The following is a 19,428-nucleotide window of genomic DNA, read 5'->3' as shown; positions in this document are numbered from 1 at the left end:
GCTGCAAGCCAGGGCCTGTCCCTGTGCCAGGGGAAGTCACCTGGATGGATGTCACACCTGGCTGTAAACAGGCTGGCAGCAGTGGCAGTGCCCATTAAGGTGGGGACACGTCCTGTGCTGGCTTAACCCGTGGTGGGGTGAGCACAGGCAGCTCTGCAGCATCAGTGCAGGGAAATCCCCATTTATAGACAATAATAATGCAATGTGGAATGTTAGAGTAATAAAATATTGCATATGTATATATATATGTACATGTAAAATTTTTATATATGTATTGCATATTATAATAATGTGATATAATGGTTATGATATAAATAATAGTAGCTGTGAATATGATAAATATAACATAATATGATGTAATATAATACAATATAATACAATATAATGTAATGTAATATAATATAATACAATGTAATGTAATATAATAAAAATATATAGAAAATAAAGCAGACATCAGGGTGGGCTTTCACCCAGGATAGCTGGCAGGTATCCAAGATCCCCCTGCAATGAGCCCAGGCTTATTCCAATGAGGTGGCTCCAAAATTCCCATTGGCATAAACCAAATGCAGCCCTCCAGTGTTTCAGAGAGCTACACAAGCAGAGAGCAGCAAATTCCACTGCCTGTGGTTATCCCACAGTTCAGTGAAGGAGTCAGAATCCCCTCTGGTTAAGTCCTGTTTAGGCTGTCTGTCCTAGTAAAGAGCAGAATTATCTATTTGTCTGAACAGATTTATATTCTGCATGTATGTACAGATATCCTGTGTCTGCATTATGTCAGTAAGGCATGTATACAATATATATTATGTATATATAATATATACACATTATGTATATAAATATATATTATCTAGAATATAATTATTATTTATAATTATCTATTTCATATTGTAATAGTTATAAAATTTGATGACAGTATATATGTATATTTGTATATTATGTATATATTATGTACATATAATGTATAATGTATATGTATAATGTATGTACATACATAATATGCATAATGTATACATATTATGTTGCATATGTACAATTTATAATGTAACATATATGACATCTACAGATATTATAATAGATTAATAGGATTCTATGTAGGATATATAGATAGAATAGATTAATATATACATAACAGAATTCTATGTAGATATATAACATGTATGTATCTAATAGATGATGTATATATAGATATATAATACAGTTAGAGATTTGTGATACTATGTATCTAATATGTATATTATGCATAGCTAATATATATGATGTATATAGACATCATATACACAAAATATTATATGGTTCTATAATGGTTCATATATATATTATATATGATATATGGTTCATATTATATGGCTCTATATTATTATAGCAATATAAAGTATATAATCTATATTATATATTATAATATAGTACATTATCTATTCTGTAGTATACTATAATATACTATCTGTAATACAGTATAGTATATTATATATATAGTATATTATAATATAATATAGTACATTATCTATGTATATATATTTTATATTTTATATATATTATCTTATATCTATAATATAAGTATATAATATATAGAGATAGGTATACTTTATATGTATAGAGAAGAGGTAGGTGCTCATAAGGCATCTTCAAAACAGAATTGCTTCCAAATTTCTGCAGAATAATTCTGGCTCCGTGGATTTCCTGTATTCTCTCATGTAATATTTTCGTTCAGCATCTTAAAACTGAATGAACCATTTATTATCAATAAGATACAGAAAAGAGAGGTTTAAAATCTCTCTGGGATGGAGAAAATAATGGTCCTGAGAAAAGTGCAAATAAAGACAAATGCAAAGAGATAAAAGGCAGGAAGTCCTTTATTGAGGGGTAAAGGCAGAGCCACAAACAGACTGTTTTCAAAATTAAAAACAAATACAAACAATAGGCTAAAAATCAGAAAATTGTATTTCACCCCCCTCCTTAAGATGAATTCCAAAGCTTAATTTTGGTTGGGTTTGTTATGCTTACACAGCTTGGTTGGTACACCAGGGAGGAGGGGAACACCAGTCAGATACCAGAGTGGATAAACAATGAGCAAAGACATCCCTTCTCTGAGCTCCCTGCAGCTTTCAGAGAGGGAATGTGGGAGCAGCATGTTAAAACACAGTCTTTTTTAATCTCTTTTTTCCTTCTTTTTTTTTTTTCTTCTTTCCAGACAGCTACTGTACAAAACCAAACAGAAATTTGTAATAAATACCTAACACAAGAGGCTCAGTACATTGCTACAATCCTTCACTGAAGGGAAACATATATATATATATATATACATATATATATATATATATAGCCTAATATATAAAACCTCTTTGACTTAAATCAGCGTAAAGGCTACTTGTTTTTACAGAAACCTGGGGCAGGAATTCCACTTAGCATCACCCACACCTCAACAGAGCATCACTGCCTCTGGTCCCCGCTCCTGGGGGCTCCCCACCTTCCTCCTCGCTGGAAAAGCAGCAGGATTTGCCCTAAACAAGGAGTTTTTCCATCTAGGAAGCTCCAGCGAAGCAGCCACACAGTGATTATAAAAACCTGGAGAAGCCCCTTGGCATGCACACATTATCCTGTGTGATAAATACAGACATTTTCCTTGGCACTGTCTCAGACTGATGTTCCTGACCATCCTAAATGCTGGTGGTGACACTGGAGAGGAAACACGTGCTGGCTTTGAGTTGAAAACCCTTGCAGACTCAGTGGGGAAAAAGAAAATAACCCTGCAAGGCTACATGACTTTAGCATCCAGCTATTTGTTAGAACTTAAATTCCTGGAGATTAATTAGCAGATGTAGAACATTGCCCAAAGGTAGGTCTGTACCACAGCCCAAACAGCTCTGCATCCAAACTGCAGCTGGCCTTCAGGTTTTTTAACTTTCCTAAAAAAAAAAACCAAAGGAACCAAGCACTCAATACCCTCAATCCTGCGCTGTAGCTCCCATGGTTTTGATAGAAATCATATATGGGAGATAAAACAGGAATATTTCATGTTTTCAGGGGAAGAGTGAGGTTTCTGTCTTCAGTAGAGCAGCTCATCCCACCATCCCATTCCAAACCTGTCTGCACAGCCAGGAAAGGGTCTCACACGAGCTTGGCTTGCTCAGGCAAAAGGGACAAGGAAAAGGATTTGCTCCATAAATGTGAATGGGGAATCTGGAACATCAAAAATTCCAGCCTTCCTCCCCTTCCTATGAGAAAAAGGCAGATCCCACTGGAAATTCAACATTTTGCTGCCAAAAAGGAAGCCAAGGCAGGGTATGAGAGGAGCCTGGAGATACTGAATTGCTCATCCAGCAACAGCAAAATCTTTCCAAATTCCATCCCTGCTCCCCAGGCACAGGCTGCTGCCAGCACATGGCCAGCAATTGCTTTGCAAAGGGCAAAGTTCAGGGTCTGAACAGCCATCTGTGCTGGGGCCAGGCAGCAGCTGGGCTGGGAGAGGGCTGGGGCTGCTTCCCACCGGGAAAGAGCAGCTCCAGCCTTGCCAGGCTTGCTTCTGGACTGAGAACTGCTCAAGCGAGGCTGGAGCTGGCACCAGATCTGAGCATTCTCAAATATCCCAGGAAAGCAGAGGTGAAGAGCAGCACTGGTCACCTCTGGCATGATCTACAGATCCTGGGCTCATCCCTGCTGCAGAACCATGCTAGTGAATTATCTCCAAAATTACAGCAGAGCTGAAAAAATGAGCCCACAGGGGACTGAAAGCCAAGGATGGGAAAGGAAATGCTGGCACACCAGAGTGCCTGCTCCAAAGGGCATCACAATAGGCATTTCACAGTCAGAGCACTGCAGAATTAGGAATTAATTAATCCTCACAGTGGCCCTGTAAGACAGATCAGGTGTAATTAAGCCCTGGTTTTATAGCTGGGGAAACAGAGGTGTGAGGTAACAGCTCTAGGAATGACCGCAGGTGCTGGGGGTGTTTGGAGACAGAGGTTTGTCACCTTGTAGATTATAAATCCAGCCAGAAACCACCTCTCACCTGTCCTCCTGCCTGATTCATGCTAGGATCTGGCTCTCAGCTTATTCCTTCTCCCATTCACACAAGCAATTTATCTCCCAAGTGAAACCCACAGCTGATAAAACACTCCTCATGCTCAAGGACACCCACACTGCTGCAGGGAGGGGATGGCAACCCATTCCATGTCTTTTGTGAAGAAATCCCAGTTCTATCAGCAAAGACATCCACCCGGGACCTCCTTGACCTGCAGCTGGGATGGGGTGACAGCAAAACCAGGCTCCTCATTTTCTCCAGTGCCAAACCCCAGCAAACCCTACAAAAGCAATCTGCAACCACATCCAGCTCTTTGAAAATACCCTACAGATATGCTTATTTTTCCCGTTAAGTTACAACTTGCCTGCGAGCAGCCAGCCAGAAAGAAAAGGAAGAAAGAAAGGAAAAGAAGTGATTCCTCCCTGTTTTGCTGCCGTTATTCTCCCCTCTGAGGTAGACATCGATGCGGTGGGGACGAACCACTGAGGGGCGGTCTGGCGAGCGAGCCCACGGCGCCCTTGCTGTCCTGCCCCAGCGTGGTGGAAGCCCTGCAGCCCTGGCTCCGAGCAGCCCGGCGTGGCTCAGCACTGCTGCAGCACGCAGGCCGCGGTGGCCGGCGCTGGCCCCGGCGAGCTGCATTTCTCGGGGGCGGTGATTTTCCCGGCGTAGTCGATGCAGGAGGCGCTGCGCGTCCGCACGCCCTCGCCGCACGTTTGGGAGCAGGGGGACCAGGGACCCAGGCGCCAGAGAGGGCAGGGCACGTCTCCACAGGGCTTGATGTCCTCAGGCTTGAGGGATCTGTTGCAGGCAGAGGAGGTTTGACCCTCCACATCCCGGCAATCCACCGTCCGCCGCTGCCAGCCGGAGCCACACGTCTTGGAGCACTCAGACCAGTCCCCCAGCACCCACTGGGAGGTCAGCATCGGTCGGATGACGTTGACTGACTTCTTCTCTTTGCCCTTCTGCTTGCTGAAAGGGACGTCCTTGGGGATGAAGAAGGTGTACTTGACTTTGGGTGGGAAGACCTCGCTGGCAATCGTCAGCAGCTGCACGGTCAGGGGCTCTGGGAGCTGTCGGAAGCTCTGCAGCCTCTCCAGAGTGGTCATGGAGCCGCTGTACTTCAGGATGGTGCCCTTAATGAGGATGTCCTGCTCCATGGCTGAGATGGCAAAGTCTCCATTGAGCAGGTACTTGCCCTCAAGGGTCTTCAGGGCCAGGTAATTGCCGTCGTGCCGCACCCCTCGGTGGCTGCGCTGTTTGATGTCGATGTTGGTGGCTCCGGCGGGGATGGTGACAATGTCATTGTAGCCGTATCTGCAACGGGCAAAGGGACACGGTTATTTTGCAAGATTTACTAAGAGCACACTCATGTAAGGAACAGCACTCGGGATCCTGGCTCTGAAGCCATCCCTCTGTAACCCCAAGCACTCAAGAGTTAGAAATATTGCAGATGTTTTAGATGTGAGCTCAGCTGGAAGATTTTTCTGATTTACATATGAACATGAGTGATGCAATCAAATGAACAGCCCTGTGATTACCAGCCTAGGTGGGAAATTCCCCCTGCTCCCTATATTTGGAAATGGTGAAGTGTTTGGGATTGAAAGCCTGTCACTGGTGATGCTGAAGGGTGACATCACCTATTGACAGAGATAATATAGATGTAGGTACAGAGAGAGATAGAGATGTAGAACAACAGAGTAGGAGGGAGTCACTACACTCTCAGCTCACTTTTTGAAGGGTTTTGCAGCCACTACTACAATGCAGAAGTAATCCCAACGGAGGATACAGAGGACATTCCCATGCCAGGGAAACGTCTTCCTGCAGAGCCAGCCAAAGCCCATCCCTGGAGCCCCAGCTCCTGGGACAGCATGTGGAAGGTTTCACTTGAGCCCTCAGCACTGTGACTCACACTGTGGGGCCAGCACAGGATCATTTTCCATGGATCCCCATGGTGGATGCTGCGGTCAGTAATTAGGTTCAGAGTATTTTGGAAAAAAGCCTTTGAGTCAAACTCTGCTCTCCCTGGCCTCCCTCACCCTGATCTTAATGGGATCTCTTCTTGGCTGTAGCTTCTGTGCTAATCTCCATTTAGTCAACCACAAACAACTCATAGGAGAGTGGAAGCCCTGTTTCAGCTGTTCCCTGGAAGGAAACCATTTAGGAAATCTAATTTGACTGTGTGAGTCACCTCGCTGCATGGAACTGGACAGTTGGGCTTTTGTTACGGTTTTCCAACAAAAGCCTTAAATTCTGCTCTCTGGCAAAGCAGAATTCCCAGATCTGTTGGGTGAGGGAAGTGACTGCCCCAGTGCCCTTGTCCCAGCATTCAAATTCACCCCAAGCCCAGGGAAAAGTTATTGAACATTTATATCACAATCAGCCCCTGAATATGTGTCCAACTCAGTGCACTGGTGTGAAATGTGTTTTGTAAACTCACTGGGGCAGCAGATTGATTTGCAGTGGTGTACCAAGCCCACCACATCAGTTATTATTTTAGGAAATTAGCTCTACTTGGTTTGTATAATTCTGCCCCAAAATAAACTGAGCTTAAGTCTCAGAGTCTGGGGAGGAGCCCAGGCTCTTGCAATGCCAGCCAGCCGAGGATGCTGGCTAGATCCCAAAATATTCCTAGCCTACAACTTTAGTGATAGAAAAAGGGGAATGAGAGAGGATGCTGGTGTTTCTCCCACAGCCCAGCCCTGCAGAACCTTCTCCCTGGTGCCTCACTTGGATCTGTTGAGCGAGCCGGATATTTTCCTGCAAGTGGAGCCATTGCCACCACACACCCCGCACTTGTCCAGCTTCTTGGAGGAGCCAATGACGTGATCACAGCCAGCCTTGATGCACTGCCCGTGCACGCAGATGGAGAGGGTCTCTGGGCCACACAGCGTCCCATCGATCACCTGGGAAAGGGGAAAGAGGAGGAACGAGGGCATCAGTTCTGACATGGGGTAAACAGGAGTGGCTCCCATCTCCAGGAGTCTTACTTTGGTGATTCCCATCTCCAGGAATCTTACTTTGGCCTCAAAGACTTTGAATTCGCTCCTCCCGCGGGCTCGGCAGAAGAGTTTGCATCTGTCTCGGGGGGACACTCCGGCGTACTTAGGAACCCACTCCAAGTGATTCCCTTCCAGGTCAGTGAAGTTGTAGCTGTTGTACTTCTCACACTGCTGCTCCCGAAAGCTTTTCCCTGAAAGGAAAGGTGAAACATGGCCCAAAATCCATGGGAATCTGGCAGGAGCTGCTGTCCCTGCCATCACAGAGATGTGGGAGCGAGCTAAGGATAGTGAGAGCACACGGTAAGCATGCAAGCAGAGGAGGAATGTCATGAAGGAGGGATCCCCCCCTCCTTCCATCAGCCACAGAAGGTCACAGCCCCCAGCAGGAAGCTGCTGCTCCCCCCAGCTATGAATACCCAGGGCGGAGCAGAGCAATCCCTGCAAGGCGTTCTGGAGCTGAGCGGGCGTCTGGGCACTGCCATCCTTACCATCCGGCGGGCACTCCTGGGTGTGGCAGGACTGGTACTTGGTTCTCTGGCCCTCGCAGTAGCTGCCGCCGTGCCGGGGCCTGGGGCTGTCGCAGTGGCGGTGCGAGAACTGGATGCCTCCGCCGCAGCTGCGGGAGCAGGAGCCCCACGCGCTCCAGGGGCCCCAGCCGCCGTCCAGCGCTGCCTGCAAGAGGCCGGCAGAAGCTGCTGAGCCCATCCCCGAGCCTGCCCATGCCCAGCTGCTCCCTCCCAGGGCGAGCTCAGCGCTGGAGCAATGCTAAAATCTCCCCCAGCCCTGATCCAGAAAAGCGCCTTGGCGTGTACTTCACACAAAGTCAGCCTGACTTCCCCCGGTCTGTTCACATGCTTCAAGTTAAGCTGGGCTTTGAGTACTTTGCTGGCTGACTCTGAAACTGCTGCTAATTTCCCCAGCAGGGCAAAAAGACATGATTTAATTGCGGATCTGCACTGCTTGTTTTGGTTCAGATCAGCCCACGGCTCAGTAGCAGACTTTTGTCTGAGCTGGACTCGCCAGTAATAAATATTAATGAAGGAGAGACATCCAGAAATAAGTCAGGCCAATCCAAAGCCAGTCAAAGAGACAGCAGGGGTGGGGTCTGAGATTTTGAAATCCCAAAGGGTCAAGCCCCAGCCCAGCTGCATGGGGTTTGTGGAGGGGATACAAGGGTGGCTTCTGTGAGCAGCTGCCAGAAGCTCCCCCTGTGTCCAGCAGAGCCAAGCCCAGCTCCAGGATGGACCCACCACTGGCCAAGGCTGAGCCCAGCAGATGTGGTGCTGACCTTAGGGATAATGTATTTAAGAAGAAGGAAAAAAAGTTATTAGGCAGATGTAATTAGGCAGAGAAGAGAGGAGTGAGAATGTAAGAGGAACAGCTCTGCAGACCCCCAGGGCAGTGCAGGAGGAAAGGCAAGGATTCCTCCAGGTACTGGAGCTGAGATTTCCCCAAAATTCAGTGGGGAAGTTCATTGTGAGGCAGCTTTGCCCCTGCAGCCCGTGGAGGGCGCGGGGGTCCAGAGATCCATCAGCAGCCCATGGAGGAAGCCAGGCCAGAGCAGGGGGATGCCTAGAAGAGGCTGTGACCCTGTGGGAAACCTGAGCTGCTGCAGGATCCTGGTAGGACCTGTGGAGAGAGGAAACCATGCTGGAAGGACTTGGGAGCCTGTGGAAGACCCACAGTAGAGCAGCCTGTCCTGGGAGGACTGACCCTGTGGAAGAGTGGCCCGTGTTGCAGCAGTTTGTGGAGAACACTTCCATGGGAAGGACTCATGGAGAAATCTGTGGAGAATTGCCTCCCATGGGAGGGCCCCCACGCTGGAGCAGGGGAAGGACTCCAACTCCTCTCCCTGAGCAGCAGCAAGAACAACATGTGACAAGCTGACCACAAACCCCATTCCTTGCCTCCCTGCTCCACTGGAGACAGAACGGAGAACTGGGAAGGAGGGAGGTGTGGGGGAAAAGTGTTTTTAAGGTCTTATTTTACTTGTCATTGTTCTGATTTTGTTACTAATAAATTCAATTAACAGCTCTAACTTGAGCCTGTTTTGCCTGTGATGGTGACTGGTGAGTAATTTCTCAATCTTTATCTCAACTCATGAACCTTCCCTGTCCAGCTGTGGAGGGGAGTGAGAGGAAGGCTTTGGTGGGTGCCTGGAGTGCACCTGGACACCACCATTCCCCAGTGTCCCCTTACCTGGGGTTTCAGATCATCCTGCTGCACACAGCGCCCGTCCCAGCACAGCCCCTCGGCTTTGCAGGGGGTTCCATCAGCCCATGGCAAGCTGCCATTCTTGGTGTGGCAGAGGGGCTCCCCACTGCCCGTCCTGCACCACAGCTGGGCACAAATGTCCTCCTCCGTGGTGTTGGGGCAGTGCTGGAAGTCCTTGCCAAAGATCTGCTGGCACTGCTGGTCCAGGCTGTACAGGGCTCTCTGGCCGGGCAGCTCGGCTGGCAGGGACACGGGCTCTGCCGGGGCGTCCAGCAGGCAGTCACCTGGACAAGGCTCAAGAGTTAGGCTGGACATGGAGCTCTCAGGGCTTGATGCCACTGACTGCACCAAGCAGGGCACCCCACACCTCTGTCCACGGTTTGGTTTGACTCCCCCTTCACCCCACACCCCCTCCAGGCATGGCAAAGAGCCTAAGCTAAGAAAAGGCTGTTCTGAGAGATGCTGTAGCTGACTGGTGTCACAGTCATATTTTCTGGAAAAATCCCTTTGCCCAGGATTCTTATCCTGGGAAGCTCAGGAGACTAAGAGAAAAAGGAAAAAAATACTATCTCATTTGCTTCTCCTGTGTTTTGCTGCTCTGGAATGTGGTTGGGGATTGTTTATCCAACAATCTCCAAACACAGGTGCATGTTTCATTGGTTTTTGCTGCGAGTTGTTTTCACTCATTGGCCAATTACAGCCAAGCTGTGTTGAGGCTCTGGAAAGAGTCAGGAGTTTTCATTATTATCTTTTAGCCTTCTGTAAATATCCTTTCTGTATTCTTTAGAAGAGTATAGTTTAGTATTCTTTAATATAATATAGTATCATAAAATAATAAATTATCCTTCTAAGAACATGGAGTCAGATTCATCATTCCTTCCTTCTTCTGGGAACCCCACAAATACAACAGACTTACCATGCCCTCCATCCAGGAACTCGGTGAGGTACATGGCACTGCAAGGGGACCAGGGCTGGCTCTTGTTCAAGTGGATGAAGAGCGGGGCCATCACGTGGTGCTCGCCAAGGGGCCCGAAGAGCCGCTCGCAGTTCTTGGAGTCGTCGTGGGGCATGCTGAGCACGTGGCCTGGGAGCAGAGGGGATGGCACAGCTCAGCTCCCCAGCTCAGCTCCTGCTCCTCAGCAGATGGTGTGGGGGACCATCTGTAAGGCATCAAGCAGCTCCTGCGTCTGCCAAAGCTGTTCGCTTCCATAAATCAGAAGGAATAAAAACCTGCTTGGTCTATCTCAGTGGTACAGCCTGCTGTGTGCAAGGGCAAAGCAGCCCAAATTTTTATAAACTCAGAATGGTTTGGGATGGAAGGAATTAAGGCTCATCTTTTTCCACCCCTTGTCATGGACAGGGACACCTTACACTAGACCAGGTTGCTCCATGCCCTGTCCAGCCTGACCCTAAATGTTCCCAGGGATGGGGCAGCCACAGCTTCTCTGGGTAAAAATTAGTCAGAGCAGGAATGGCAAACCAAGGCAGAGATGTGCTTGATCCCATGCCTGAGCTCATCACAACAGGTAAATCACTGAATTGCTAGGGTTGGAAAAGACCTCCAAGATCCTCAAGTCCAACCTGTGACTGATCCTCACCTTGTCACCCAGCCCAGAGCACTGAGTGCCACGTCCAGGCATTTCCTACACAACTCCAGGGATGGAGACTCCACCGCCTCCCTGGGAAGCCCCTTGCAATGCTCGACAACACTTCCAGTGAAGAAATGCTTCCTGAGCTGGTGCAAATGCACCAATTTGGGCACTTCTTAGTGTTTCTGCTGGTGCAAGCCAGCATTTGTCAGTGCCAGGAGCTCCCCAAGGCTCAGTGGGTGATCCCCAGCCAGGAGATGCTGGTGCTGGGCTGTGCCACAGCCCCTCCTAGCAGCAGGATGGAAGAAGCAGACTTCCCCTTGGGAAGGGATGTGTTACCCAGTTCGTGAGCCAGGGTGTAGGCTGCCTGCAGGCCCTCGTCCTCGATCACGGAGCAGCTCTTGTTGCGGTCGCACATGGTGCCGATGTCGGCCACGCCCAGCGTGTCACAGCTTTGGTGGCCACAGAAGTCCTGTTAGTGCCAGGCAGGGGGAGAGGTCAGCAGGGAGAGGGAGCCCCACGTTCAGCCCCAACATCTCTGTGAGCAACCCACTGCTGGTGTGTGGTACAATGTGACATTCACATGTCTGAGACATAACACAGGACAGACCTCGGCTGTTCATCAGCCCAACAGCCTGTTTTATTGTTTGGGGCTTGCTTTTATAGGCAATTCAAAGCTCTGGCTCCAAACAGCCATTGGTCTAATCTCTACACCCCCTAGACTCTGAACCAGTCAAATGCTTGTATTTTAGGAGAGTTGTTATTGGTTGAAACCTCTGTCAGTCAGCCCAGAAGCTGGTTTATGGCGCTGGGCTGGATTTCTCATTTATAACTGGATTGATGTTCACTACAAGTCAGCTTGTCCTGCAACAGGTCTGCACCCCAAATAAAACCACCCCAACTGTTTTGCTGCATTCTTTGCACAGTGGGGCATCCACCTCCACGACCAACCCCCTTCTCCCCCTCCAGGGATGCCGTGAGCCCTTTCCCTCCTGCACCAGGGCGTTCCCCGGGCTGCTGACCTGTCTGGTGAGGAGGATGGCAGTGTCGTAGTGCTCTGGGTGCCGGTCGCTCGGGGGGTTGAACCTTTGCTGCCAGCTGCAGAAGTTGCGCAGGGTGAGCCCACCATTGTCAGACACCTCGGGCCCTGCTGCTGCCTCCTCCACCACCAGCACCTTCACCACCACCAGGCTGATGGAGTTCCTCAGGCTGGGATGCTTGTAGATGCGAGCTGCCATGGACATCAGGGTCAGGACGTGGTTCTGTGGGGGAAGAGATGGGCAGGCAGAGCCTGGGTAAAAACTCTGCTACAGGGCAATTGTTTTTGTTTGAAAAGAAAGAATCAGCCTCATTTATGAAGCCCATCATGTCCAGACCATGGGCTGATGGACTCAGTGCTGCCTCGCCTGTATGTGATGCTTTACACCTTGTGCTGGTGGACAAGCCCCGCATCCCCTTCTCCAAACGCTTTGTCTCCTCTCCCATGAACCCTTTGCACCTAGAAATCCCTCTGGAAGAAATTCCTTGGGGAAACCTCAGCATTCTAGAGAGTTCTCTGCATATTCCCAAAGCATTAACCCTGCCCTCGCTGCCCCAGGGCAGGAACCAACTCACACACACCTTGCTGGAGCGAAACCACCCAGTAAAACTTGTGCCTGTGCTGGTCACAAGGTGTGAACCCAGCGTCCTTGGCGACAAACCGGGACTAAAACACTTTGACAGCCAAGACTTTGCCCAGCAGCATCCCCTGCCTGGTGATGACCACGGATTACTTAATATGTCAAAAGCGCCAGGGATGTTTAGGCTGATGTAAACATCTTATCAGAGCATCAAAATTCCTCCTCTGCTTGGCACCACTCACAGCCCCGAGTCAGGAGTAAAAAATGCAGCTATTACACAATATAGTATTGGGAAAGAGAAAGTGGCTTCTCTCCTCCCCAGACAAATTACACCCTGCGGTCTCAATTCAGAGCCTAATTAAAGTGGAAGGAGTCGATGGGAGCCCTCTCTGATAGCCAAGTTTCACCCAAAATACATTTCCTCAGCAAAGCTGACTCCGTGTGCTCATCCATCACGGCACTGCCAGGACAATGCCATTTTCTGAGACACAAAATGCTGTTTTCTTAGCAAATGAGGGAGATGTTAAGTGAGATACAGCATATTTGCTGCACCAAGAGCCACTTGCCCAGGGCACTTGTGGCTATTTTAAATTATTCTGCCACATTTTATCCTGCCACTGGCAGCTCCACGTAAACAGATGTTTTGTTTCAACAAGACATATCCCAAGTCCTCCCCAGCTCATTATCCAAGGGCAGGCCCCAGCAAGGCTGCTGGGAGCAGGGAATAGACTGGTTTATTTAGACTGGCCAGCTCTCCACGCCATGACTCACATCCATGCAACTCATGTCACGGAGAAGACACCGCAGAGACAAGAAATTGAGGCGAGATCCCCACGAGGGGTTGCTCCATGAAACCTGGGGGAATTGTTCACCCTGTGGAGAAAGTCCATTGGGAACCTTGCTAAAAATATCACAAAGCCTTCTTAAAATTAGGCCCCTGAAGATCTAGAAGGATGCTCTGTGCTGGAGCTGCTCATCCTGGGATCATCCCTCATTTCCAAGGGAATAAATCTGTGTCCTTTTCTAACCCATTAGAGGTTTCTGTCCATAGCAGTAGATTTGACCTGGGAGATCTCAGTTCATACCACAAATCCCCCAGGACACCAGCCCTCACATCCTCAGGGGTACATCCAGCCAAAAACCTCTTTCAGCAGTAGGAACAGAGGGACTTGGAAAACATCTGTCCACCTTCCCTGTGTCTGGAAAGGGAAGATGGAAAGCAAACTGAACAAACAGCTATTTAGTGAAGATTAAAAGGTCAAATCCACTTGTTCCACCATCTGGTGTCTATTTATACCCATCCCTGGCCCATGCAGGAATGGGTTGGGTTTCAGATGGACCCTGACTGCTCTGGGGAGAGCAGCAATCCACCTGCACTGCCTTGGCTTAGCCAAGGGCTTGAAGCCACGGCCAAAAGCAAATTACGGATCCTCAGGGCTCAGGAGAGGCCAGCTGAGTGCTTTAGACCAACAACTGGCAGGGGAAGGGCTGAATCCTGCTGGTCCCATCCTCCCTCTGCCTTTGCAAACCGGATCTGGCTCGACCATCCACCCAGCAGGAAACACTGCCTTCTCCAGGGTTTCCATCCCAGCACCGAGGCTGAGGATGTGGGGACTGGGATCATGTGCAGGGCAGTGTTTTGTGTTGGGTTTGAGTAGCCCAGGGCTGCAAACACGCTGGTTTCTGCCTTCTTGCCAGGCACTGCAGCCCTGCAGGCACAAGGAGCTTCCCTGCCATTTCCAACCAGCATCCTGGGAGATCTGGCAGGGTGTCTGGTAAACTCAGCTGGAAAATCAGCCTCTTACCAGCTCTGGGGGCAGAGGACATCAGTGTGAACCAGAGAGGGTCGTGGAGTATCCCTTCACAGCCCCATGCACTGCATTTATGTCAAGGCACTGTGGAGGGTGATGCCCCACAAACCTCCTACCCCTTTTCCCCCAGCTGCAATCCTGGGCTCCCTCTGCTCTCAATATCAAATTCCCCCTACAAACGAGCAGGGATGACTTTTGTCTGCCACATAGCTCTGAGATCCTCCTGCCACAGCATCACTGTGTCTGGGAGAGCCCTGCCCTGAGCCAGGCACTGCCCTCCAGCAGCAAACAGCACAGGCAGAGGGACAGGGAAAAAACACAAATCAGAGCAAGGGGACCTGGAGTGGTTGTCTTTACCCTCATTGAAGGACTGAGTTCCCTGATGCAGGATCTTGAAAAGTCTCTGCTTGCATTCCCTTTCATGGGAACCACTCAGAAGCTGAAGCCTGGCATTTATTTTTAATTATTATTATTTTGATGGGTGAAACTGCTCTTACACAGACACTATTATTGTGGTATGCAGAGAATGATTTAATGCTGCTGGACCCACCCAGGACAGAGGGACAGCAGGGAGCACCCACAGAACACCCCAGCACGACCTGCCTCCTCCCCAGTGTGTGGGGAGCAGTGTTCAGCCCAGCCTGGGGCTGTAGGATTGCTTGTTGGTTGGATTTGGTTGGGTTTTTTCCCTGTTTTCTCCCTCAACACCAGCATTTCTGCAGAGGGGGAAAAGAAGAAAGAAATGCTGAGATTCTGGAGCACAGGCAGATGGAAAGGAGAAAACCCAGGGTTAGATGTAAAGGCTGCCCAGCTTTAAAAAATCTGCTGGTAAAAACATCTCAGGTTGTCCTTTCCCCCAAGGCTCCACGTGGGAGCTCCCTGCTTGGCTGGGGTGCCCAGGGGCTCTGGCTGCCCTGCCAGCCTCCTCCTGTGGGCCAAGAATTCCTCACAAAAATGTGTCAGGCAGCCAAGGGAAATGGGGGGCAAGCCAGGGGAGAGGGGCACACCTTGCCAGCCTGCTGGTGTGCCCCTATCCCCTGGCATGATTTTCCACCCTTCTCTTCCCCTCTTTGCTGGATATTTGGGGCTGAACTACAAAAGCAGCAATTACCCCTGTTCAGGGCAGGGGAAACTGAGGCACATCCAGACTGTCCCCACCTCCACAGAGGCAGAGATGGAGTAAAACCCCATCCTGAGAGCATCCCAGGGCAGGAGTGCTCCACTGTGGGAGCCAGCATGGATTTGCTTTAGTGTGAGCCAGCACATTTAATTCTGCAGCCCTGAAATGCAGCAGCTGTTGAATATCCTGGTGTGAGGAGAGTGCCCCAGCCAGAGGAACCTTTAGGGAGGCTGCCTGCTCCTCCAGCCCCCTGCCCCACAGAGCATGCAGGCTCTGGGTCACCCTCAGAGGACAAATCCCAGAAGAAAAGCTGGTGGATGGCAGCAGCATGCTGCATCCCCTTTAATCCCACTTCAGTTGCCTTTGGGATGGGTTTAGGAGGGGCTGGCTTCTTTTTTCAAGGGATTAAGTGAATTTACCCACTCACACTGCAAAATACCCTAAAGCAAGCCTAAGAGCCAGACACAAGGGGACCTGGGGCTCCAGGATGGCTTTGGATTTGCCTCCAGTCCAAGTGGGAGTGGGAGAGCCCTGGCTTTGGATTTACCTCCAGTCCAAGTGGGACTGGAAGAGCCCTGGCTTTGGATTTACCTCCAGTCCAAGTAGGAGTGGGAGAGCTGGCAGCAGGACCCTGGCAATGCCCGTGCCCTGCACTCCTGTCTGGTCTTAAAGGGAAGGGTTTGCAACAGCACTCCTAAAACCTCATCAATCTGCCTGGAAAAAAACACAAAGTCAGCAAGGAATCCCAGCTTTTCCAGACTGATCTGATTCTGCTGTGGTCCTCAGCCATTCCCAGCCCTGGGAGTCAGGAAGGGCAGATTCCTCACTCACAGAGGAGGAGGGAAAGGGGATCACAGCCACTGTGCTTGCGGAGGAAAGCTTGGAAATGTGTCTCATCTGCACCCAAGAGACTGGAGAAGCCCCACCACAGGAATCCCATTTGGCTGCCAACTGGCTGGAGATGCTGCAGCTGGGTTTTGGAGCTGCCTGGTGCTTTAGGTGTCCTGGCAAACGTTCCCCAGCCATGCAGAGCATCCTCACAAGTGCAGCCCAGCTGCAGGTGCTCAGCCCTCCTGCACACAGACAGGATTAGCCCTGTCCCCTGCCTCAGTTCCCCTGCTCAAAACCCCACTTCACTCTGTGAGTGATGCTCAGTCCCTTTGTTTTCAAGCACTTGGGATCCTCTGCAAGAAACATGCAAAAGCTCCCGTGTCCAGCCTGGACATCCCCTCATCAGAGGGCTCTTCCCTGCAGGCTGAACCCTGCCACATCCCCCAGGATTTACTGCCCAGCACTGTCTTGCTGCTGATGCCCCCCCAAATCCTCCTGCGAACAAATGCAAAAACTCCCGTGTCCAGCCTGGACATCCCCACATCAGAGGGCTCTTCCCAGTCCCTGCAGGCTGAACCCTGCCACATCCCCCAGGATTTACTGCCCAGCACTGTCTTGCTGCTGATGCCCCCCCAAATACCCCAATCACCAAGCCCAAACAATGATTAAACTCCCGAATTTCAGGTTTAGTTCTGTTCTCACTTCATCAATCCCTCCTGGTTTACATAAAAGTATTGATGAAGGTAGAATAAGCTCTTATTGTCTAAATTAGGTTAACAGCTGAGTTATAAGGCTCAAATTGATGGGAAATAAATCATGAACAGCATTTTCCCACCACAAGCATGGCATTGATTATAACTCTCAACGCTTGAGTGCATCTTGGGGTGACTCTTCTGCTCGAGCTGTTACAACTTATGCAAGAAAATAACTGGGAATACAAACAATGCTGGTGACCTTTAATAAATATTTGGTAATTAAAGTGTGGTTACGGGAAGAAAAGTCATTATATAAATATGGTTTGTTCTGACTCAACATTTCTACTCATTGGGCATCTCTCCTTGATCTCACCAGCACTTGCCACTGCTTCTTTCACCCCAAAGAAAGGTATTTAGGGAGAAGCAAGATTGCTGTGCTGCTCCCTGCATTCTTGTTCCAGAGAACAAAAGACACAGAAACACAGCAGGTGGTTTTTTGGTTGTTGCTTTCTTAGCTGCTACATCAGAGCTGGTGGAAGTTTTCTCCCAAATATTTTCATATGCTATTACTCTAGACATGCAAAACAAGATCTTTGAAGGTTTCCTTCCCCGCCCTGAGAGGTGATGTGAAGATATTGCTCTAGGGGCTGAGGAAATGATGGTGAAATGGGAGCCAACAGGCAGCATCACCCAGCCCAGGGCTGGGACAGCCAAACCAGGGCAGGGTGTCCCAGTTCCAGCCCCTTGGTCCTGTGTAGGTGCCATTTCCTCTCCTGCTGCCTTCACAGATTTACCCACAGGGCTGCTGCTTTTTCCCCAGCTCAGGCTGGGCATCATCAGGATTTCCTCCAGTCCAAATAAATCACTTTATTTCTGGCAATACAGACACCCTTGGGTGTTGTTTTCAAGCCATCGGGTGCTCAGCTGGGTGCAGAAGGTTCAATGTTCTTTTTTCTGCCCTCTTTGGAAATCAGAGACCCACTTCACACTATGGGGAGAGTAATTCCCACCACCATTTATATGTCTGTTGCTTAAAAATTCAGCTTACTCCACTTCAAACTCTTTTCTGAGCACTTGGGGTACCTCCAAGTGCATCATCTCTCACACACTGACCCTCTGCTACCTGTTCCTGCCAGCCTGGCTCAGTGGAAAAACCAAACAAAGGGCAAAACCAGAGTGATGCTGAGCAGCTGAAATCAGCTGAAGCCCCCGGGTTTAGCATTTGCCAAGGTCCAGCCTGGCCTGAACAGGGCTGGAATTAAAACACTGCTTTGTTAGGAGCAGAGAAGCCCCTAGGGGAAGGATAAAGCCGGTAGAAGTGGCAAAGCCAGCCTGCCAAAGTGCAGCCCCTGGTTTCAGCTTCCCAACTGCTCCCTGCTGAGCTCCAGCTTCAAGGACTCTTCTCCCACCCCGAGCTCAAACAACCCGAGAAGAGCAACTTCAGTGCACGATTATCCCTTGCAAAGACCTCAGAGCATTTCCGATGGTGCAAACCTGAATTTGGAGCTGAATTTGGAGCACCCATCCCTGCAGGGTAGGGGTGGGGAGCTGGCTTTGAAGAATGACCCGGAGCTGATGAATGAGGCACACGGACAGCCCTGGAGATGGTGTGGGGGGCTGAGGCACCTCGGACTCTGCTCCTGGGGTCTCCCCAAAGCCTGGTCGGGACAGGAATGTTACAGGAGGGCGAGAGCTGCTGGCGCTGAGGGGAAGGGCTGTTCGTCCATCTGCTCAGCGCTAACAGGTGGCTCCGGAGCGGGATGCGCATCGCTCAGCCCCTGCTTGGCTCGCTCTCTGGCCCCGGCTCCGGCTCTGGAGTTAAAGCCACAGCTTCGCAGCGCGGCTCCTTCCCCGCAGCAGGAGGGCACCGACCCGCCCTGTCCCCGCCTTTGGGGCACCGGGCTGAGGGGACATCGCAGCGCCGGTGTGTGCAGGGACGGGCTCGCTGGGTCTGGGAACGGCTCCCGAACACTGAGTGAGCCCCACAGATCAACACCGCAGCTTTGCCCCGCGGACTGACGGCCCCCACAGCGAGGGAAGGTGGCACCGAGGTCTCCCGCTCACCCCAAGCTGTCCCCGGTGTCCCGGGGCCGGGGGGGACCCGGCAGCCGGCAGGACAGGAGGGGACGGAGAGGCAGAAGGGCTGGAGGAGGAGGAGGAGGAGAGGCAGCGGGGATGGGACAGGACGGAGCGGGATGAAGGGATGCGTGTGTAGGGAGGACGGAGGGATGAAGGCTACAGACAGGCAGTGAGAGCGCAGGAGCGGAGCTGGGAGGAGCGGAGAGGCGGCCGGGACGGGGACAGCAAGGGACCGGGAAGACGGACAGACGGGACGGGCACAAGCGCGGACAGAAGGCTGCGGGCAGCGGGACGGCGGCCGGCCAGCCCTTACCTCCACGTCCTCCCCGTAGAAGCGCACCATGGACGCGTCAGCCACCAGCAGCGTCTCCACGTAGCGGGCCTGCGACACGAAGCGCGGGGCCCTGCGGGGCGGCTCGGCGCCGGGGCCGGGGGCCGCTCCCGGCGGGGCCG

The 19,428-nt window shown here is 50.6% G+C and overlaps 1 protein-coding gene across 1 annotated transcript in view; it reads right to left on the bottom strand.

Moving 5' to 3' along the window:
* Nucleotides 1-1,832: 1,832 nt before the first annotated feature.
* The window catches only part of ADAMTS8 (ADAM metallopeptidase with thrombospondin type 1 motif 8), an 18,646-nt gene continuing 1,050 nt past the window's right edge, over nt 1,833-19,428 (bottom strand). Inside the window, exons 2-10 of the mRNA XM_041413742.1 lie at nt 19,289-19,413; nt 11,843-12,082; nt 11,160-11,292; nt 10,148-10,315; nt 9,217-9,515; nt 7,506-7,689; nt 7,036-7,208; nt 6,746-6,921; nt 1,833-5,332 (exon numbers count right to left, since the gene is read on the bottom strand). Coding sequence (XP_041269676.1) covers nt 4,600-5,332; nt 6,746-6,921; nt 7,036-7,208; nt 7,506-7,689; nt 9,217-9,515; nt 10,148-10,315; nt 11,160-11,292; nt 11,843-12,082; nt 19,289-19,413 — 2,231 coding nt within the window. The 3' untranslated portion in view covers nt 1,833-4,599. The remainder of the gene's footprint in view (nt 5,333-6,745; nt 6,922-7,035; nt 7,209-7,505; nt 7,690-9,216; nt 9,516-10,147; nt 10,316-11,159; nt 11,293-11,842; nt 12,083-19,288; nt 19,414-19,428) is intronic.

Source organism: Onychostruthus taczanowskii, unplaced genomic scaffold, assembly GCF_017590055.1.
Source record: "Onychostruthus taczanowskii isolate IOZ18803 unplaced genomic scaffold, ASM1759005v1 scaffold43, whole genome shotgun sequence".
Lineage (NCBI taxonomy): Eukaryota > Metazoa > Chordata > Aves > Passeriformes > Passeridae > Onychostruthus > Onychostruthus taczanowskii.
This window is presented reverse-complemented; position numbering and strand designations above follow the sequence as displayed.